Source organism: Phodopus roborovskii, unplaced genomic scaffold (assembly GCF_943737965.1).
Source record: "Phodopus roborovskii unplaced genomic scaffold, PHOROB, whole genome shotgun sequence".
NCBI lineage: Eukaryota > Metazoa > Chordata > Mammalia > Rodentia > Cricetidae > Phodopus > Phodopus roborovskii.
This window is the reverse complement of record NW_026126567.1, coordinates 17767898-17783885: the sequence shown is the minus strand read 5'-3', so window position 1 is coordinate 17783885 and position 15988 is coordinate 17767898. Positions and strand designations below refer to the sequence as shown.

The following is a 15988-nucleotide window of genomic DNA, read 5'->3' as shown; positions in this document are numbered from 1 at the left end:
TCTCTGTAATGCCATGCTTTAGTAGATGGCTTATTTTGCTTCTTAGCAAGTATGGCAAGCACTGGTTAGTGAGTCTATAAGTTACTGAGGATTTAGCCTCTGGAGGTCATGAAAAACAAGACCCAGGTAACCCCTCCAAATTAGCGAGCAAAGATAAAGGTTTACCCTCATGTTGGAGGAAGTTTTCAGGGAGCCACCTTCTTCATCTTCCTCTTGAGGGAGGTGCTCTTTTGGAAGGTTTGGTTTTGCTATGTTTTTATTGGAATACTAAGTATAGTGAGCTTATAGTTTATATTATTGTGAATTATATTTTGCATTGTTTTCTATTTACTTAAATTACAGGTTTTCATTAAATGGCTAAGTTTTAGTGTCTTATGAAGCAGGTCTTAAAACAGTCTTTGTTGAGTGGGTTTTAAATAAACATCCCACTTTAATCCATAGTTGTTCCTATTTATAGGGTTGTAATCTTAATGTGGACCAGATGTTGAGAGCCTTGAGTTTTTGTTCAGAGAACATGGCATGGCCTCACTAAACAGTGATAGGCATCTCTGTCCTGTGTCTGGGTGAGTGGTGGTGCCATTCCAGACTGCCTGGAGTTGCCTTTGCAGTCCCAGCTCAGGACCCTTCTCTGTCCAGGCGGAATTCATTACTCTTTCCTTGGTGTTCCCGGGGCATTTCTTGCAAAACTCTAACATTCGTATGCATGGTCACATGTGATTTGTTTCAAGAAACTTATTTAGGCCTTGTCACTAGTAGCATTTAGTCGTTGGTGCAATTTGTATGTCTATCTAAAACGTTGCCTTTGGAACAATGCTTCCTTGCATGGCTATCTACTGACATCAACTCGGGTGATTTCCAACAGGATTGAAATCTATTTTCAACATATACATTTGGCAAATTTAATAAAATCTATTTATGTTTTTTGAATCTGAGGGAGTAAAAAAGAGATTGAGTGTGTGACTTTAAATGGGCAAAATAGTTTCAAAAGTTTGTTTTAAAATTGTTACAATATAAAATGGATGCATGTAGATAAAATACTTTTAAATTAAGTATTATTAAAACATCATGGGTAGTTTTAGATTTTATGATATGTAAAGTAAATCAGAAGAATTCCATCATTAGAAAGAAAATTCCAGCATGTGGGAGGCAGAGGCAGGCGAACCTCTGTGAAGGTGAAGTCAACCTGGGCGTCATAGTGAGTTTCAGGCTAGTCAGGGCTGGCTGCACGATGAAGCTCCATGTCAAAACAACAAAAAGAATTATTATTAGTGTCAGAGTGAAGTCCAGTGGTAGAGTACTTGCCTGGCATGCACAAGGCCCTGGCTTTTATCCCTAAGAGCATAATGTTAACATATTTGATAAGTAATAATTGTTAAATACTATTATAAATTAGAATAATTATTCATTAGAATTCAAAGTTTACAAAATGGTTTAAAAGCATATCATATAAAAACACGATCCTACCAGGATAGAATTCGAGTAACTTTTCAACTTAAATTATAGGATTATTGGACTTTTCTTAAAAATATTATAATCTCAAAGGATAAAAGAAATAATTAAACATTATGCAATCATGAGATAAATCACAATGCAACTATATCTGTTCATAGCATTACGATGACTGTTTTCTCTTTTTCCCACTGATTGTGAGTGAACTGTAATGACCATTAAAATGTTTTAACAACGTAGTTATGTGTAAATCAGAGTAATTTCTTCTTTCTAGTTTCTAAAACCAATGGAGCCATTTTAAAAAAGACAAAAGGCAGTGTCAAAGGGAACTGTCAGAGTCTATTATAGCCACACCACAAATTTCAGTAGCCAAATCAAAAGCAATGGGAGTTGGTGGTTTTAGTCTAATTAACGACTTGATTGCTGCTTTTGGAACATTCCTGACTTCCTGCATTGTTTGGACAGCCTGTGGCGAGTAAGTGGATATCTTCATCCTGTGAGATTATTGCCTTCCGAAAAGCATTATTGAATCCAGTCATTGCAAGGCAGTTTCAACGATTTGTGGCCCTGAAAGGAGATTTACTGGAAAATGGAGTACTTTTTTGGCAAGAAGTACAAAAGTTTAAGGTATTGTATTGGGAACTGGAGAAAACCCCTTTGGTTTGAAGAGATGGTGCATTATGATAGCAGATATATTTCTGTAGTTTATGAATTTGTATAGCATATCCCAGTGTTGCCAATTTTCCTTCATGCTAACGTTTAAACAGTGACTTACTTATCGTCCACTGTTTAGAGACACCTCCTGTTATATAATGAAGAGTAAGAATGAGCCCCCACGATAGTATTTGTGCTTTGGAGAACAGGCAGTAAGTACAGTACATTTCTGAAGAGTGTTTTAACTACACCTCTCTACCTCATGCATGTGTAAATGCACCACCCACATTTGTTTCCTGGAGACATTCCTAATTCCGTAGAACAAAGACCTTCCTACAGTAATTCTTCCTAATCAAGTGTGCAGTGATAACAACCAAAGATACTGGTTTGCTGGTGGACTGGCAGGGACAAGGGAAGCTCTTCTGCTAGAAACAGTGGCCACATTCAGAGCCAGAGGTAAAGGGGCAAGCTCGGGTGCAGAGGAAGCTTAGTTTCAGGCTTGGAAGTCTTCATGGAATCATATAGAATATTTGCCTTGGATAAGAGAAGGAGACTTCCTTTGTTTTGTTGTCTAGACATGCCTGAGTGGTATCCAGCCCCTACCTAAATACTTCCAGGGGTGGGGGCTGTTTTCCCAACAAGCAGCTTATTTTGTCTTATTGCAAAAGTGTGGGGAAAGGATAAATTTAATTGAGATAATGATTTCTGTTGTCTCCTAAGTATGTCTTGAGCAACACTAATGACTTGTTCTGTAAAATCCAAGTTTTCTCCAAATTAGCTTTGTTGTTCTTGTTCTCCATTTTAATATCTCTTCTGTAATATAGCTGCAAACTTGTGGTGATATTCTGCCTTCAACCTTGGGTGGTTTGAATAAGAATGGTCCCTATAGGCTCATATATTTGAATGCTTAGTCATCAGGGAGTTACATTACCTGAGAAGGATTAGGAGGTGTGAACTTCTTAAGTAAGTATGACCTTGTTGGGGGAGGTGTGTCACTAGGAGTGGGCTCTGAGGTTTCAAAAACCCATGCCAGGCCCAGGATCCTCTCTCTCTCTCTCTCTCTCTCTCTCTCTCTCTGTTTGTCTGCCTGTCTCTCTGCCTGAGGATCAGGATGTAGCTCTTAGCTTCAGTGCCTTCACTTTCCACACTATGATGATAATGGACTAAACTCTGAAACTGTAAGCAAGTCCCCAACTAATGCTTTCTTTCGTAAGAGTTGCCTTGCTTCTGGCGTCTCTTCACGGCAGGAGAACACTGACTAAGACAGAAGGTGGTACCAGGAGTGGGGTATTGCTGTGATAGGCCTGACCACACTGCCTGTTGGCTGAATGTAGACTTGGGAACTTTAGATTATCCAAGTATTTTAATGCTGGAAGTGGGACTCAATGGCCATAGTAGTAGGAGCATGGAAGGCAGCAGCGGTGCTGGGAGCAATGGAGACTGTGATGGCCCCATTCAAGAGGTTTCAGAAAAGAAGAATATGGGCAAGTGGCCTAGAGTCCATTTTTGTGCTATTTTTGCCAAGAATGTGGCTGCTTTCTGTTCAAAAATTCTGCCTTAGACTAATTTGAAGAGTTTTGTATTAATGGCAGAGGAGATTTCAAGATAGTCTAGTATTGACTGTGTTGTGTGGTTATTAGTGGCCAGTTTTATGCAGATTTATAATGAAAAAGAACACCAAGCAGTATAACAGAGGCCGGACTTGTGAATTCCTGAGGGAAGTTTGAGTGTCACTTGAAGTCTCTTCTTAGGGTCATTTGCTCTTTGAGGATCTGTGGTTCTGATTAGCTGGGGCTGACAAGTCAGCTCTGATTAACAAGAGACCTGAACTGAAGTAAAACCTTTGCTTTACTGGGACGATTGGTGCTGTTCAGCTGGGCTAAGCAACTAGAAGTGATCAAGAAGAGACCAGCATCACTGAGGAAAAATCTGGGAAATGGTTCTTCAAAGTCAGCATACAGAAGCTGTGTTCTTGTGATGGGTGCCAAACTTGGTAGTGTAAGAGTCACCCGGATGGTACTGGAAGGATGTATTCCAATCTCTCAAGTTTTTGATTGACTGCATCCCTTGACATAAGAGCTAAGCTGATTGTTAAAGGTACAGCAATGACCAGTGTTCCCTCTCAGATGTACAGTGTCTAAAGAGAGACAGGTGAGTGGCTAAAGAAGACTCATCAAGGCCCAAAATGTTAGGGAAGAGGGTAAAATGGCATCTCTATTGAGGGGTCACGAAGAGCTTACTTGAGGGAAGCATTCTTAACTCTAGTAATAGGTGAGCATTAACAAGGCAAGAGCCTTTAATCCCAGCACTCGGGAGACAGAGGCAAGTGGATCTCTGTGAGTTCAAGACCAGCCTGGTCTACAGAAGGAATTCCAGGACAACCAGGGCTATATAATAAGATCCTGTCTTAAAAAAGAAAAAAAAAAAAAAAAAAGAAAAAAATTGGGAAAAATCAGTTATGATTCTAACTCCTATCCCATTAGTAAGAATTAATATTCTGTAACATTACAAATTTGTTTTCACTTCACAAGCTTATATTCAATAATTATAGTCAAGTTCACCTTATACTTGTATTATAATCCTAAGTAGTGGTGAACAGTGAATATTCGTTAATATACCAGATTTATGCAGTACAAATATGCTTTTTCTGAGTTGGTGTTAAATTGAGTAGACATTCTGTTTATAATGCAATATTAATATTAAACTTCTCCCCTACATAACATACGATAAACCATACATAAAATGCTACACGACTGCTACCAAAAGTTTTCTTTCCTTAATATCCTAAGACATCTCTTACAGTGACCGTTGTTCACTGAGTCAATGTTAGCTCATTTCTGGCCTAGGATTAGAAGTTTCCAAAGTTGTTTGCTGTCAGCTGATTTACAGAGCAAAAATTCTGACACAAAAATGCTGTAATTCAAGCCAAGGTGTCTATTAAAAAAAATACTGTCTCCAACTGTGGCTTTAAAACTAGATCACTTTAATGTACTGTCACTCTTTAAAAGACTTCTGGAAGGGATAGTGTGGTGATGTTATGGTTGAAACACGGAGTGACCCCCAGGGGCTCATGTGGCATGTGGTGAATATTTGGTCACCAGCAGGGGGCACTGTTCTGAGAAGCAGAGGTAGAGCATGGCCTTGAAGGACATATGACTCACACTGCCCCCCCCCCCCCCCCCCCCGCTTCCTACCCAACTAGAGGTGAGAAAACTCAGCCACATGCTCTGCCCACAGGAGGCTCTGTTTCACTGGTAACCTCAAAATCCACCCAGCTGAGGGCTGTGGTCTTGAACCTCTGGAGCTGTGTACCAAATAGAGGACAATCTCCCCCACTCCACCCGGCACACAGCAAAGTTGCTTTTCCTCATATTTGCTCACAGTGACGTAAGAGGAACTCACGCAAATGAGATGACTGGAGCACTACAGATCCTAAGTCACTGTAAGGACGCTTTTGCTTAGCAGCAGCGGGCAGACTTCTGCTAGCCTTCGGTGCTAGCAGTCAGCAGGGAAAGGTTTTATACCCACCTGTGATCTGGTAGGTCCAGATCCTCAGAATTCTTATAGGACTCGGTCACAGCATCCAAGCAACAGACTTTCACATGTCTCCTCCAAGGGGGTTGACCCCGGCCCAGCCCAGTGCCTGGCGTGTAGCAGGTACCCAATGTAGAGCATAGCTGCTGATGAATCATTCCAGGCGTTAACACTGCCCCTGCATAGGGAAACAAGTGACAGAATTAAACGAAAGCAAGACACGCACACCAGTGCGTTAGGCTCCCAGAGTCTATAGGAAAGCGTCTTCATCAAAGATAGTTCTGACATGTCGCCATGCCCTCACAAGCCCAAGCAAAGAGGCATACACCGTAAAGTGCTATGAAAAAGCATCAATCACATCCTGCTTTGTCCCCCCTCCTCCTCCTCCAGGACTTGTGCCACTCACATTGTGATGAATCTATCATCCAGAAAAAGATCACGACCATCATCAACTGCTTCATCAACTCCTGCATCCTACCATCTCTGCAGATAGACATCCCAGTTGAGCAGGCCCAGAAGATAATTGAACACAGGAAGGAGCTGGGACCATACGTGTTCCGGGAGGCACAGGTAAAGAGCTGACGGCGACGACTGAGCATGTGTTGAAACACCCCAGCAGTCAAGGGATTCTTTAACACTTTTGCGTTGCTCATGGGTGTCAAGATTTTAATCTCTCCGGTACTGGGATTTGCTCTCTTTAATGTAGGTAGATATCTTTTGCCTACACCACTAAACTATTCAAAACTAGTAACTTACAGACTGTGTTCTTGATAATGCCTCAAATGAACTAAACCATATACTTTGACTTTTCACAGTTATTATTTTTTATCTACAAATTGTAAAACTACTCCAGGTAATTTCTCCTTCTTCTCCCACCATTCACAATTCCCTTTTAAAACATCTGCTACCACAAAAATGTGTAAAATATGTGTGTCTTAAAAGTTGTGTACTTTTAAAGATTGAAATATTCGCATAGCTCATAAAGTGAGAGGGGATTTAAGCACTCAACCAGCGGATAGTAGTACACTCACGAAAGGAAAACCCTGCCTCTTTGTACCTGCTCAAGTTACTTCTCCTTAAGTTAAATCAGAGAAAACTTTGACTTGGTGAGCATAATTTATTTGCATTTCAGGAATCCTTTTAGTGATTTGTTCCTTTAAAAATGATTAAGAAAAATAAGTTATTATAATAGGAGTAACAAGGAAGGGCTATGTCACAGACTAAGTGACATGAAACAGATCTGAAGTGTGATTGCCCTGGAGCATGGAAAGAGGCCATTATTCCTTAGCATCCATTTATAAGCCAGCTGTATCCAAGTCCTCTAAGGGACTGAAAGTGGACCCGCAACCCAAATTATGCATTAAAACAGGCAGAGGGGCTATTGAGGATGTGTAAGAGAGAAACAGAGAGAGCATAGCACCAAAGCTGTAGCTTCCGCTAAGATCTCAGGACTTGGCCTCGCCGTGCAGCCCTCACTGACCAGAACAAGATGTGTGTCCCATCTTGGGTCTGGGCGTGGAGGTCCAGAATGGGCCCCTTGTCCTCAGGCTTACAATGTCTGTCTGATTTCCTGAGGTGGAGTCTTAGAGGTTAGAACGTCTGAAAACACAAGAGTCTTCACGTGAGGTCCCCTTTCCTCGAGTCCGTAATTGTTCGTTTCCCGAGGGGAAGCCCCGAGAGGGGCACCCTTTACCCCACAGATGCGAGCCCGAGACCTGGTGGCCACCACCCTGTCCTTCTCACCTTTACTGCCTTGACCTCACATTCCATCAGTGCTTAAGACTTAGTCCTGAATCTCCTGCTGTGACACGTATCTATTTCTTCACCCCCATGCCAGTTCAGGTCTGCAAAGCCTTTATCATTATCAAAGCCCCAACATGCTGCAAGCAAAGTACTTTTCCCAAACTGGCATCAGATGGTGCCATCCTCTGCTTGAAATGCTCTGTTGTCTCCCTGCCTCCCATGGAGCAGAGCTAGTTTGCTACGCACCTGTAACATCGTATCTTACCACCCCTCCTCTCTAGCTGCAGTTCTACAAATGGCCATTTCTAGTCTTAGTCCTGAAATTGCGCAATGCCATCTTCTCTCCCCTGTATTTGTCCCTGTCACAAGACAGATACCACTAAATCCAAAGTAGATGGTATTCATCTTTGTGGTCTAATGGTGGAGTATCTCTGACCATACGGGTGTGAGATTTGTCATGACGGAGGAATGTAACGTCGTCTTGGAAACAAGAAGGAAGAGGAACCAAAGGGCCGAGAGATAAATTAAAAGTTGCTCTTCTAGCCTTGCCTCAGTCTAGCCTGTCTGTCTCACACCCACTGCCATGGCCTGAAGGGTTCCCATCTGCTGGTAGTAATCAAGGTAGTACATCTTAGAATTTGGACATTTTTAAGGTTCTGCAGGTACAGGAGAATGTGTTTTAATAACCAATACTAGCCTCAAGTGTCCACTGCATTTTGGGGGATTATAACACTTTTAGTGCCCTCTGTCGAAAGCCTGGGTTCTGGTGGGGTAACATTTACAAGAAAGGCTACTATATGACATGCATATATCTGAGCTGAGGGACTGTCTCGGGTTTTACAGAGATAACTGAAAAGTGGTGTTAGTAGATGCCAACTACTAAGCCAAGCATCCAAGCATTCAAGCTGAAGAGACTCATAACATACAGCATTTGTATGTATTTCATACAACGTGCTTTCATCATATTCACAACCTCTCTCAACTCTTTTCAGACCAAGCCCACTTGTCTACTCACCCAACCTTGTGTCTTTGCTTTTTTTTTTTTTTTTTTAACCATCCAGATGAAATTTGTGCTGTCCAAATAATCTTAGCTGTGTGGCCCTCTGCTGAAGTATATCATCGTAGAAGGAGCCACCTTCTTAGAGAAAGCTGCCTCCCCTCCCCAGCAACTGACAGCTGCCAATAGCTCCATGTCCTGGGATGGGATTGTGCCTGAATTTGGTCTGGCCTGGGCTTGCACAGATGCTGTGGGTGCTCACAACCTCCATGAGTTCACACATGCAGCTGACCTGCTCTGTCCAGAAGACGCTGTCCCCTTGTGGTCATGACTCCCTCTGGCTGTTGTATTGTTTCTGCCTCCTTTCCAGCAATGATTCCGAAGCCTTTGTAGGAGGTAGTGTGCCATATATGTTCCATTTACGGCTATGCATTCCATACTTTCTTACTCTCTGTATCTTGGGCACCTTGGATTTGGTGTTACTCACCCCCTACTGTGATTAGAAGCTTCTGTAATGAGGGCTGGAGAGGCACGGATTCATAGGTTTGATGATGTCAATCAGAATCAGTTTAATACTTTGTCCACTAAGGCATCCATGGACATGGGTCTCCAAACTTTTACATTCATGCTTCCTACAAGCTACAAATGCAATAACATTTTATATTTTAAAAGGAGTGAATAATAGCTAGGTGGTGGTGCACGCCTTTGATCCCAGCACTTGGGAGGCAGAGGCAGATGGAACTCTGTGAGCTTGAGGCCAGCCTGGTCTACAGAGCAAGTTCTAGAACACCCAGGACTGTTACACAGAGAAACCCTGTCTTGAAAAAGAAAAGAAAACAAACAAACAAGCAAAGAAGAGTAAAAGGGTGAATAACAGTAGCTAGGAAGGCAGTGGCCCTAGGCTTTAAACCTATCACTTGGAAGGCAGAGGCAGGTGGATCTCTGTGAACTGAGGCCAGCTTGGTCTACAGAGTGAATTCCAGGACAGCCATTCCAGGATACAGAGGAACCAAAATAAAGAAAATGGTTAAGGAAAGAGGAGTGAATAAGTAATTACACTCATGCCTAGAAAACATGAGTAGTGACTTTTGCTAATTCAGGATTCAAACATTGACTTTGGGGGAAAAATTCCTCTTTTACCCTAAGAGTTGGCTTGGAGCCTAATGGGGTGGCTCATTTTTCTCCAAGGCATTTGGTAAAAGCCACTCTCAGCCATAAGATGTTGGACTTGATTTGATGTGGCAGGTCCTACCTTCTCGGAAGTAACGTATGCCTCTAGAGCTAATGTAAAATCTCGGCATGGGAATTACAGCAGCTACTCTTATCTCCATAAAGATCACAATTAATCACTTAATGTGGAGTGTCCTCGAGGAGTGGGGGCTAGGATGCCACATTGCTTTTTAAACCTTCTTCTTGCTCTCACATAAAAGAGATTATATCATTTAAAAGTTACTCAAGATTTATTCTTAGATCTGCAGCTTTGTTTAAGAGCCTTTCCGGAGGCAAAATGCTATTTCCTTTCTCCAAAAGACAGAGAAGGGCTCGGGGGAGTTTCCCTCCAAGAGCTGAGTACTTGGAATATGTTACATAAAACTGCAGAATGCGGCTGACCAAGCAGGGCAGTCTAAAAAGAAAACGTGGACATCTTACTGGAAAAGACCAAATGGGGGCCTTTATTAATGCAATCAGTTGGATAGGGAAACATAAAGGATGCAGTAACTTTTAAGGGGACCCCTTGAGGGCTTTAAAGGACTTCTCATTGGTGGGGAAGATGCTAAGGAGAAGTGCACTCTGCACTCACTCCAGAGTCTGCAAACAATAAGGCGGAGGGGAGAAGTTAATCAGTTCGCTGCATTTGTAGAAAGTTGTAATCTGAGGCATACTCTTTTTTTTTTTTTTTTTTTTTTTTTTTTTTTTTTTAATACAGATGACAATTTTCGGAGTTCTGTTTAAGTTCTGGCCACAGTTTTGTGAGTTTAGGAAGAATCTAACAGATGAAAAAATCATGAGCGTTTTAGAGAGAAGACAAGAATATAAGCAGAAAAGGAAATTGTCAGAGTCAGAGGAGGACAAGATCGGAAAGGTAAGGCCAAATCTACTCTAGACGGAGTTGCACTTATAAAAGATAAGGTGGTATGTGTGATTTCTAGAAGGATGTAGGCCGAGCAGTAGAAAGAGAAGTTATGGAACACAGGCTTTAGTGAGTTTAAGCCTTCACTCTCAGCTCTCAGACAGTCCATGAATTTCCCAAAATTGATGTAAGATACGTTTCCTTCCTTCTTCACGAAGGCTTTCTTGACACCTCTAGACAACACCAGCAGCTTCCATCCACTGGAGTGATTTTCCTCCTCTGTCTCTCTCTCTCTCTCTCTCTCTCTCTCTCTCTGTGTGTGTGTGTGTGTGTGTGTGAGTGAGTGAGAGAGAGAGAGAGGGAGAAAGAGGGAGAGGAGAGGGTTGTATGTGTGTGTATGCATATGTGTGTGGAAGGGTGTCTGTGTGTGTGAGAGAGAGAGAAAGAGAGATGTGCATGTGTGTGATGTATGCATATGTATGAGGTGTATGTGTGATGTATGTATGGGCATGAAGTGTGTGATGTGTGCATATGTATGAAGTCTGTGTGTGTGATGTATGCGTATGTATGAGGTGTATGTGTGTGGGGTGCCTGTGTGTGAAAGAGAGGTGTATGTGTGTGGTGTATACATATGTATGAGGTGTGTGATGTATGTGTATGTATGAGTGATGCACATGCAAACACCAGAGCAGAAACTGCTGTCCTTCTCCATCACTCTATGCCCTGTGTCTATGAGGCAGGGTCCCTCAGTGAACCTGGCCCAGTGATCCTCTGGTCTCCATGCCCACAGCTGTGGGGTTACAGGGGACCACACCCATCTTTTATGCCACAGTGTGCATGTGTAGATCAGAGGACAACTTGTGGTGGGAGTCGGTTCTCCTCTTACACTATGTGAGTCCCCAAAATGTACGAAAGTGATCAGGCCTGGCAGCCAGGGTCTTCGCCCCCTGAAGCCCACTTCTTCTATTTTTATATGAGCTCAAACCCAAGTTACCAGGCTTGAGTGGCAAGCATCTTTACCTGCTAAGCCATCTCTCCAGCCCTCAGCTTCTTTTAAATATGCTTCTATATGGTAAACATGTTGTTACCACTTACTAGTAACTGAAAATTTCACACTTGTATTTATTTTAATATGGAAATGTAAGAAGGATCAATATAGTAGTAGCAGCTATTTGTTTCAAATTCTTACCATCGATGAAGGTAGACGAGTGAATGCTAGAAAAGTGAGTATAGGTAACCTATGACTTTTTGTAATGTGAAAATGTATACTGAAAATAATCTGTCACTTTGCAATAGATAAGACTTTTCTGTGGGCATGATTCCCAACCTTAAATGTCAATCTCACCTGTCAATTAATAGCAGTAGTATTCATCTTCCATGACTTGAGGGAAACTAATAGGCATAGTATGTATAAAAGACCATTCGACCGTGTAATCATCAGGAATTGTTTGCTCACGTGACACCATACAGAACAGTACGTAAGGAGCCTTAGGTAGAACTGCCTGGCTTGTCTCCTAGCCCTATTGTTCCTTCTAGTCCCAGTAGGTCTGTTTTCTTTTTATTATTAGAGTAGTGTCTTTTAATGAGTACATTTGTGTGTATATGCCACGTGTGTGCAGGTCCCTGTGAAGACTAGGAAACAGATTTGGAATCCCTGGAGCTGAGGTGACTGTCTATTCTGAGCTACCTGCTGTGGGTGCTGAAGCTGGGTCTTCTGAAGAGCACAGTGCCACCCCCAACTCATCCCCCACTCACTCCCCAAGGATAGTGAGGTCTTCCGTGGGGACCATCAATGTCACATCATTTGGGGGGAAGGGCCTAGGCCCTCCTCTGTGTATCTGGGCTGAAAGAGTATCCTTCCATAAGGAATGAGCTCCCAAAGTCCATTTGTGCATTAGGGATAAATACTGGCTCCATTGTTAGAGGTCCCTTAGACTGCCCAGGCCTCCTAATTGGCACCCATATTCAGAGGGCGTGGTTCAGTCCAATGCAGGTTCCCCAGCTTTACCACTGGGGTCCCTGTGCTGTCACTAGGTTAGGTCAGCTGTTTCTGTGTTTCTCCAGCACAGTCTTGACCCTTTGCTCGTCCCTCCTCCCTCTCTACAACTGGATTCCGGGAGTTCAGCTCAGTGCTTAGCTGTGGGTGTCTGCTTCAGCTTCCATCAGCTACTGGAAGAAGGCCCTAGGATGGCATTTAAGGAAGTCATTAATCTCATTATTGGGGAAGGGTATTTAAGGTAGCCTCTCCACTATTGCCTAGATTGGGGTCATTTTTGTTGATCTCTGAACATTTCTCTAGTGCCAGATTTCTCTTTAAACCTATACTGTTCCCTCTATTACGGTATCTTTTTTCTTGCTCTCCTCTATTCCCCCCCTTCAGTCTTCCTGATCCCTCTTATTCTCCCCCCCCCTTCTCTTTTTCCCACCTCTCTCTCTGTGCTCCCAACTTGCTCAGGAGTTCTTGTCCCTTCCCCCTTCTGTGACTGGATTACCTCACTCAGGATGGTTTCTTCTAGTTCCATCCATTTGCCTGTGAATTTCAAGATCCCACTGTGTTTTTTTTCCACTGAGTAGTACTCCATTGTGTAAATGTACCACATTTTCTCCATCCATTCTTTGGTTGAGGGGCATCTAGGTTGCTTCCAGGTTCTAGCTGTTACAAACAACAATGCTATGAACATAGTTGAGCAGCAGATGTCCTTGTTGTATGAATGTGAGTCCTTTGGATATATGCCCAATAGTGGAACTGGTGGATCTTGAGGTAGACTGATTCCCATTTTCCTGAGAAACCGCCATACTGATTCCCAAAGTGACCACACAAGTTTGCACTCCCACAGGCAATGGAGGAGTGTTCCCCTTTCTCCACATCCTCTCCAGCATGGACTATCATTGGTGTTTTTTGATTTTCGCCATTCTGGCCAGTGTAAGGTGGATTTGGTCACTGACACAATAGCCCAGCCAGTGAAGTGCTGCTGTGACTTCGGTCCCTAACAGCATGTGAATCAGCTGGGCATGGCGCCATGGACTTGTAATCCAGTGCTGGGAGACAGAGACAGGAGGGTTCCTAGGGCTCATTGGCCAGCAGCCTATCCTAATAAATGGAAGACCCCGTCCTATAAAACACCATGTTGAGAAGCAACACCCCAGGCTGTTCTCTGGCCTCCGTACCCAGATGTATCTGCATACTTATGAACACACTCATCCACAGCTAACATGTCTCTAGGAAATTATTATGCATGAGAGAAATCATCATGAAAATAAACACAGCTGTTGATTACTGATTGGTTTCTAACATACAGTGTTGTAAATGACCTTACTTCCTATTTGAAAGGATGAAGGTAGGCGTCGGGCACCCTCTCTACTCATCCTTTGAATGTGACGGCACAGTTACTCATGTCACCATGCAGCAACCGTCTGAGAGCATGGCACCAATCCACCACTGTAATGTATTCATTTTCCCACACAGCAAATACCCCAGTGCTGCCTGTGACAGAAGACACTGTTCTGCAAACAAGCATGCTAAGCAATGCAAGGCCTGCATTTCCCCAGTATGCTTACATGAAAAAAGGAGCACATACATCTCGATTCCATTTCTTTGTGGGTTATAATTTTATGCCCATGCAATTTTCCCTACGTTCATTATCTGTCTCATTCATTTTTAAATGTTTTTATAGTGACATGGGGAAATGAGAGATCAAAGCCACCAGCTTAACACCAAGGGCAGTACTCGCCGTGGACCCATTTCTTTGTGCAATACTATAACTTCTTAAGGTCTCATTATTTGTCTTGGGATAACTTAGTTTTTTTCCTTACAGAGCGGAGTCAAACAGTACACAAGCACCACAGTCTCCCTAACCAAAGTTCCTCTAGCCAGCGAGTCCTTGCTAGGCCTGCAAGCCTATGGCCGCCAGGTAAGACACCAGGGCCCACTTCCTCTCTAGAGCTGTGAATCACAGTGACTTGGCCACTCAGCAGCAGGAGGTCGTATGTGAGGCAGGCTGAAGGGGCTCTAGAAATACAGCTGATGAGCATAAGGTGTAGGTATGAAAATGGGCTAAAATGATAACCCTCAGAATGACTGGAAAGGAATATCCTCCAGCCTGCAGAGAACATGTAAACTACCTGATCATGGGCAGTGTAATGAAGTAAAACTGTGTTTTAGGGGTTTGGAAGTTTTCCCCTCAGAGCATGCTGGGAATTGGAACCCAGGGCCCAGTATGTACTAGGCATGTGGTCCCCCACCGAGCCCTTCCTTAGCTGACAACGATTACCTTGAAGATAGCTAAGTGACAGTCCTCCTGGATAAATGAATCCGTATATGACGACCACCATAGATTATCGTGTTGAATTCAGAGATGGTGGAGAATGCTAAATGATTTTTTTTTTTAGGTCTGCATGTTGTCACTCTAGAAAGTAGGGTATAATAATCAATTATCACTGTCCAGCAGTCAGTGTAAATTCAAAATTATCTCCCCCAAAACAATCTTGGCTGTTTTGTAAGCACCTAAGTTAATAATTAATATGAGAATAACTGAGTCACTGTAACTTTACCCAAACATTCTTGTGGCATTGTTCACTGGTCAACAGTATTATAAGTTCCAATAGGCCATTAAAAAGTTTAAATAAAGGAATAATATTTACATCACCTCCAGTTTGCTTCCTAAGGGAAATCTGGCAAAAATATTTAATAATTAAGTTTGAAAAAATTTTTTTAGCCAACCTGGTGTTATTCAAAGTATATAGAAGCCTTGGAACAAGAGCGAATTCTTCTGAAGATTCAAGAAGAAATGGAAAGGAAAATGTTCACAGGTAACTTTTGCCTCGTGCCTTGTGTCCAGAGTTGTTGTGTTGTCATCTAGCACAAATTTTAGGAGTTTGTGCCATCACCTCACTGTCCCCTCTCTTGAGTCTTGGTACAGGTACACCATCTTTCACAAACTTGCTTAAGCTTCCCACTGGTTTTGCTGTTCCCTGAAGAAGAACCTGTCTCTCCACAGCATTCAGAGTCAGTTTCCGTGATCATCTTCCGCTCTCGTCTTGATTCTGCTTCTTCCCTAACCTTCCAGAACCCGAGGCCCCGACTCCCCACCACCACCACTAACTTCCCATCCTCCAGTTAGGAGAATGTTCAGTCTCTCTGTGTCTCTAGAATCTGTCCTCCTCGTTGGAGGAGGAGAGGTAGAGACCCATGCCTAATATGTCTCCTGTTTTCCAGGGTAGCGACATTCAAGCCCATGTTCACGTTCTGCCGTTGATAGGTGCGAGGTAAGCCATAGAAGGAGACTCCCTTTTACTGCACACCCACACAGGCAAATCTCCACAGACCCAAACCACATGCCCACTCGGGCACATCACTTACACACTCGTGCCTCACTAGCACACCAAAGGGTAGGAACAGCTAGTCTTCTGATTGATGGCACAATCTCCCAGGACGGGATCCCTCCAGTGGAGAAGGGCTTCTGTTTGCTACTTACCAAGCCTCTCCCATCAAGAACCTAGAAGGGGAAGGACACCATCTCAGGCTTCCTAAGCGTGCCTGC

General features: G+C 43.0%; 1 protein-coding gene across 1 annotated transcript in view; it reads left to right on the top strand.

The window, feature by feature from the left end:
* Rgs22 (regulator of G protein signaling 22) overlaps positions 1-15733 on the top strand; it is a 95267-nt gene extending 79534 nt beyond the window's left edge. Inside the window, exons 21-26 of the mRNA XM_051202544.1 lie at positions 1915-2076; positions 6028-6207; positions 10305-10460; positions 14264-14359; positions 15164-15257; positions 15664-15733. Of these exons, the coding sequence (XP_051058501.1) occupies positions 1915-2076; positions 6028-6207; positions 10305-10460; positions 14264-14359; positions 15164-15257; positions 15664-15668 (693 nt within the window). The 3' untranslated portion in view covers positions 15669-15733. The remainder of the gene's footprint in view (positions 1-1914; positions 2077-6027; positions 6208-10304; positions 10461-14263; positions 14360-15163; positions 15258-15663) is intronic.
* The last annotated feature ends 255 nt before the right edge of the window (positions 15734-15988 follow it).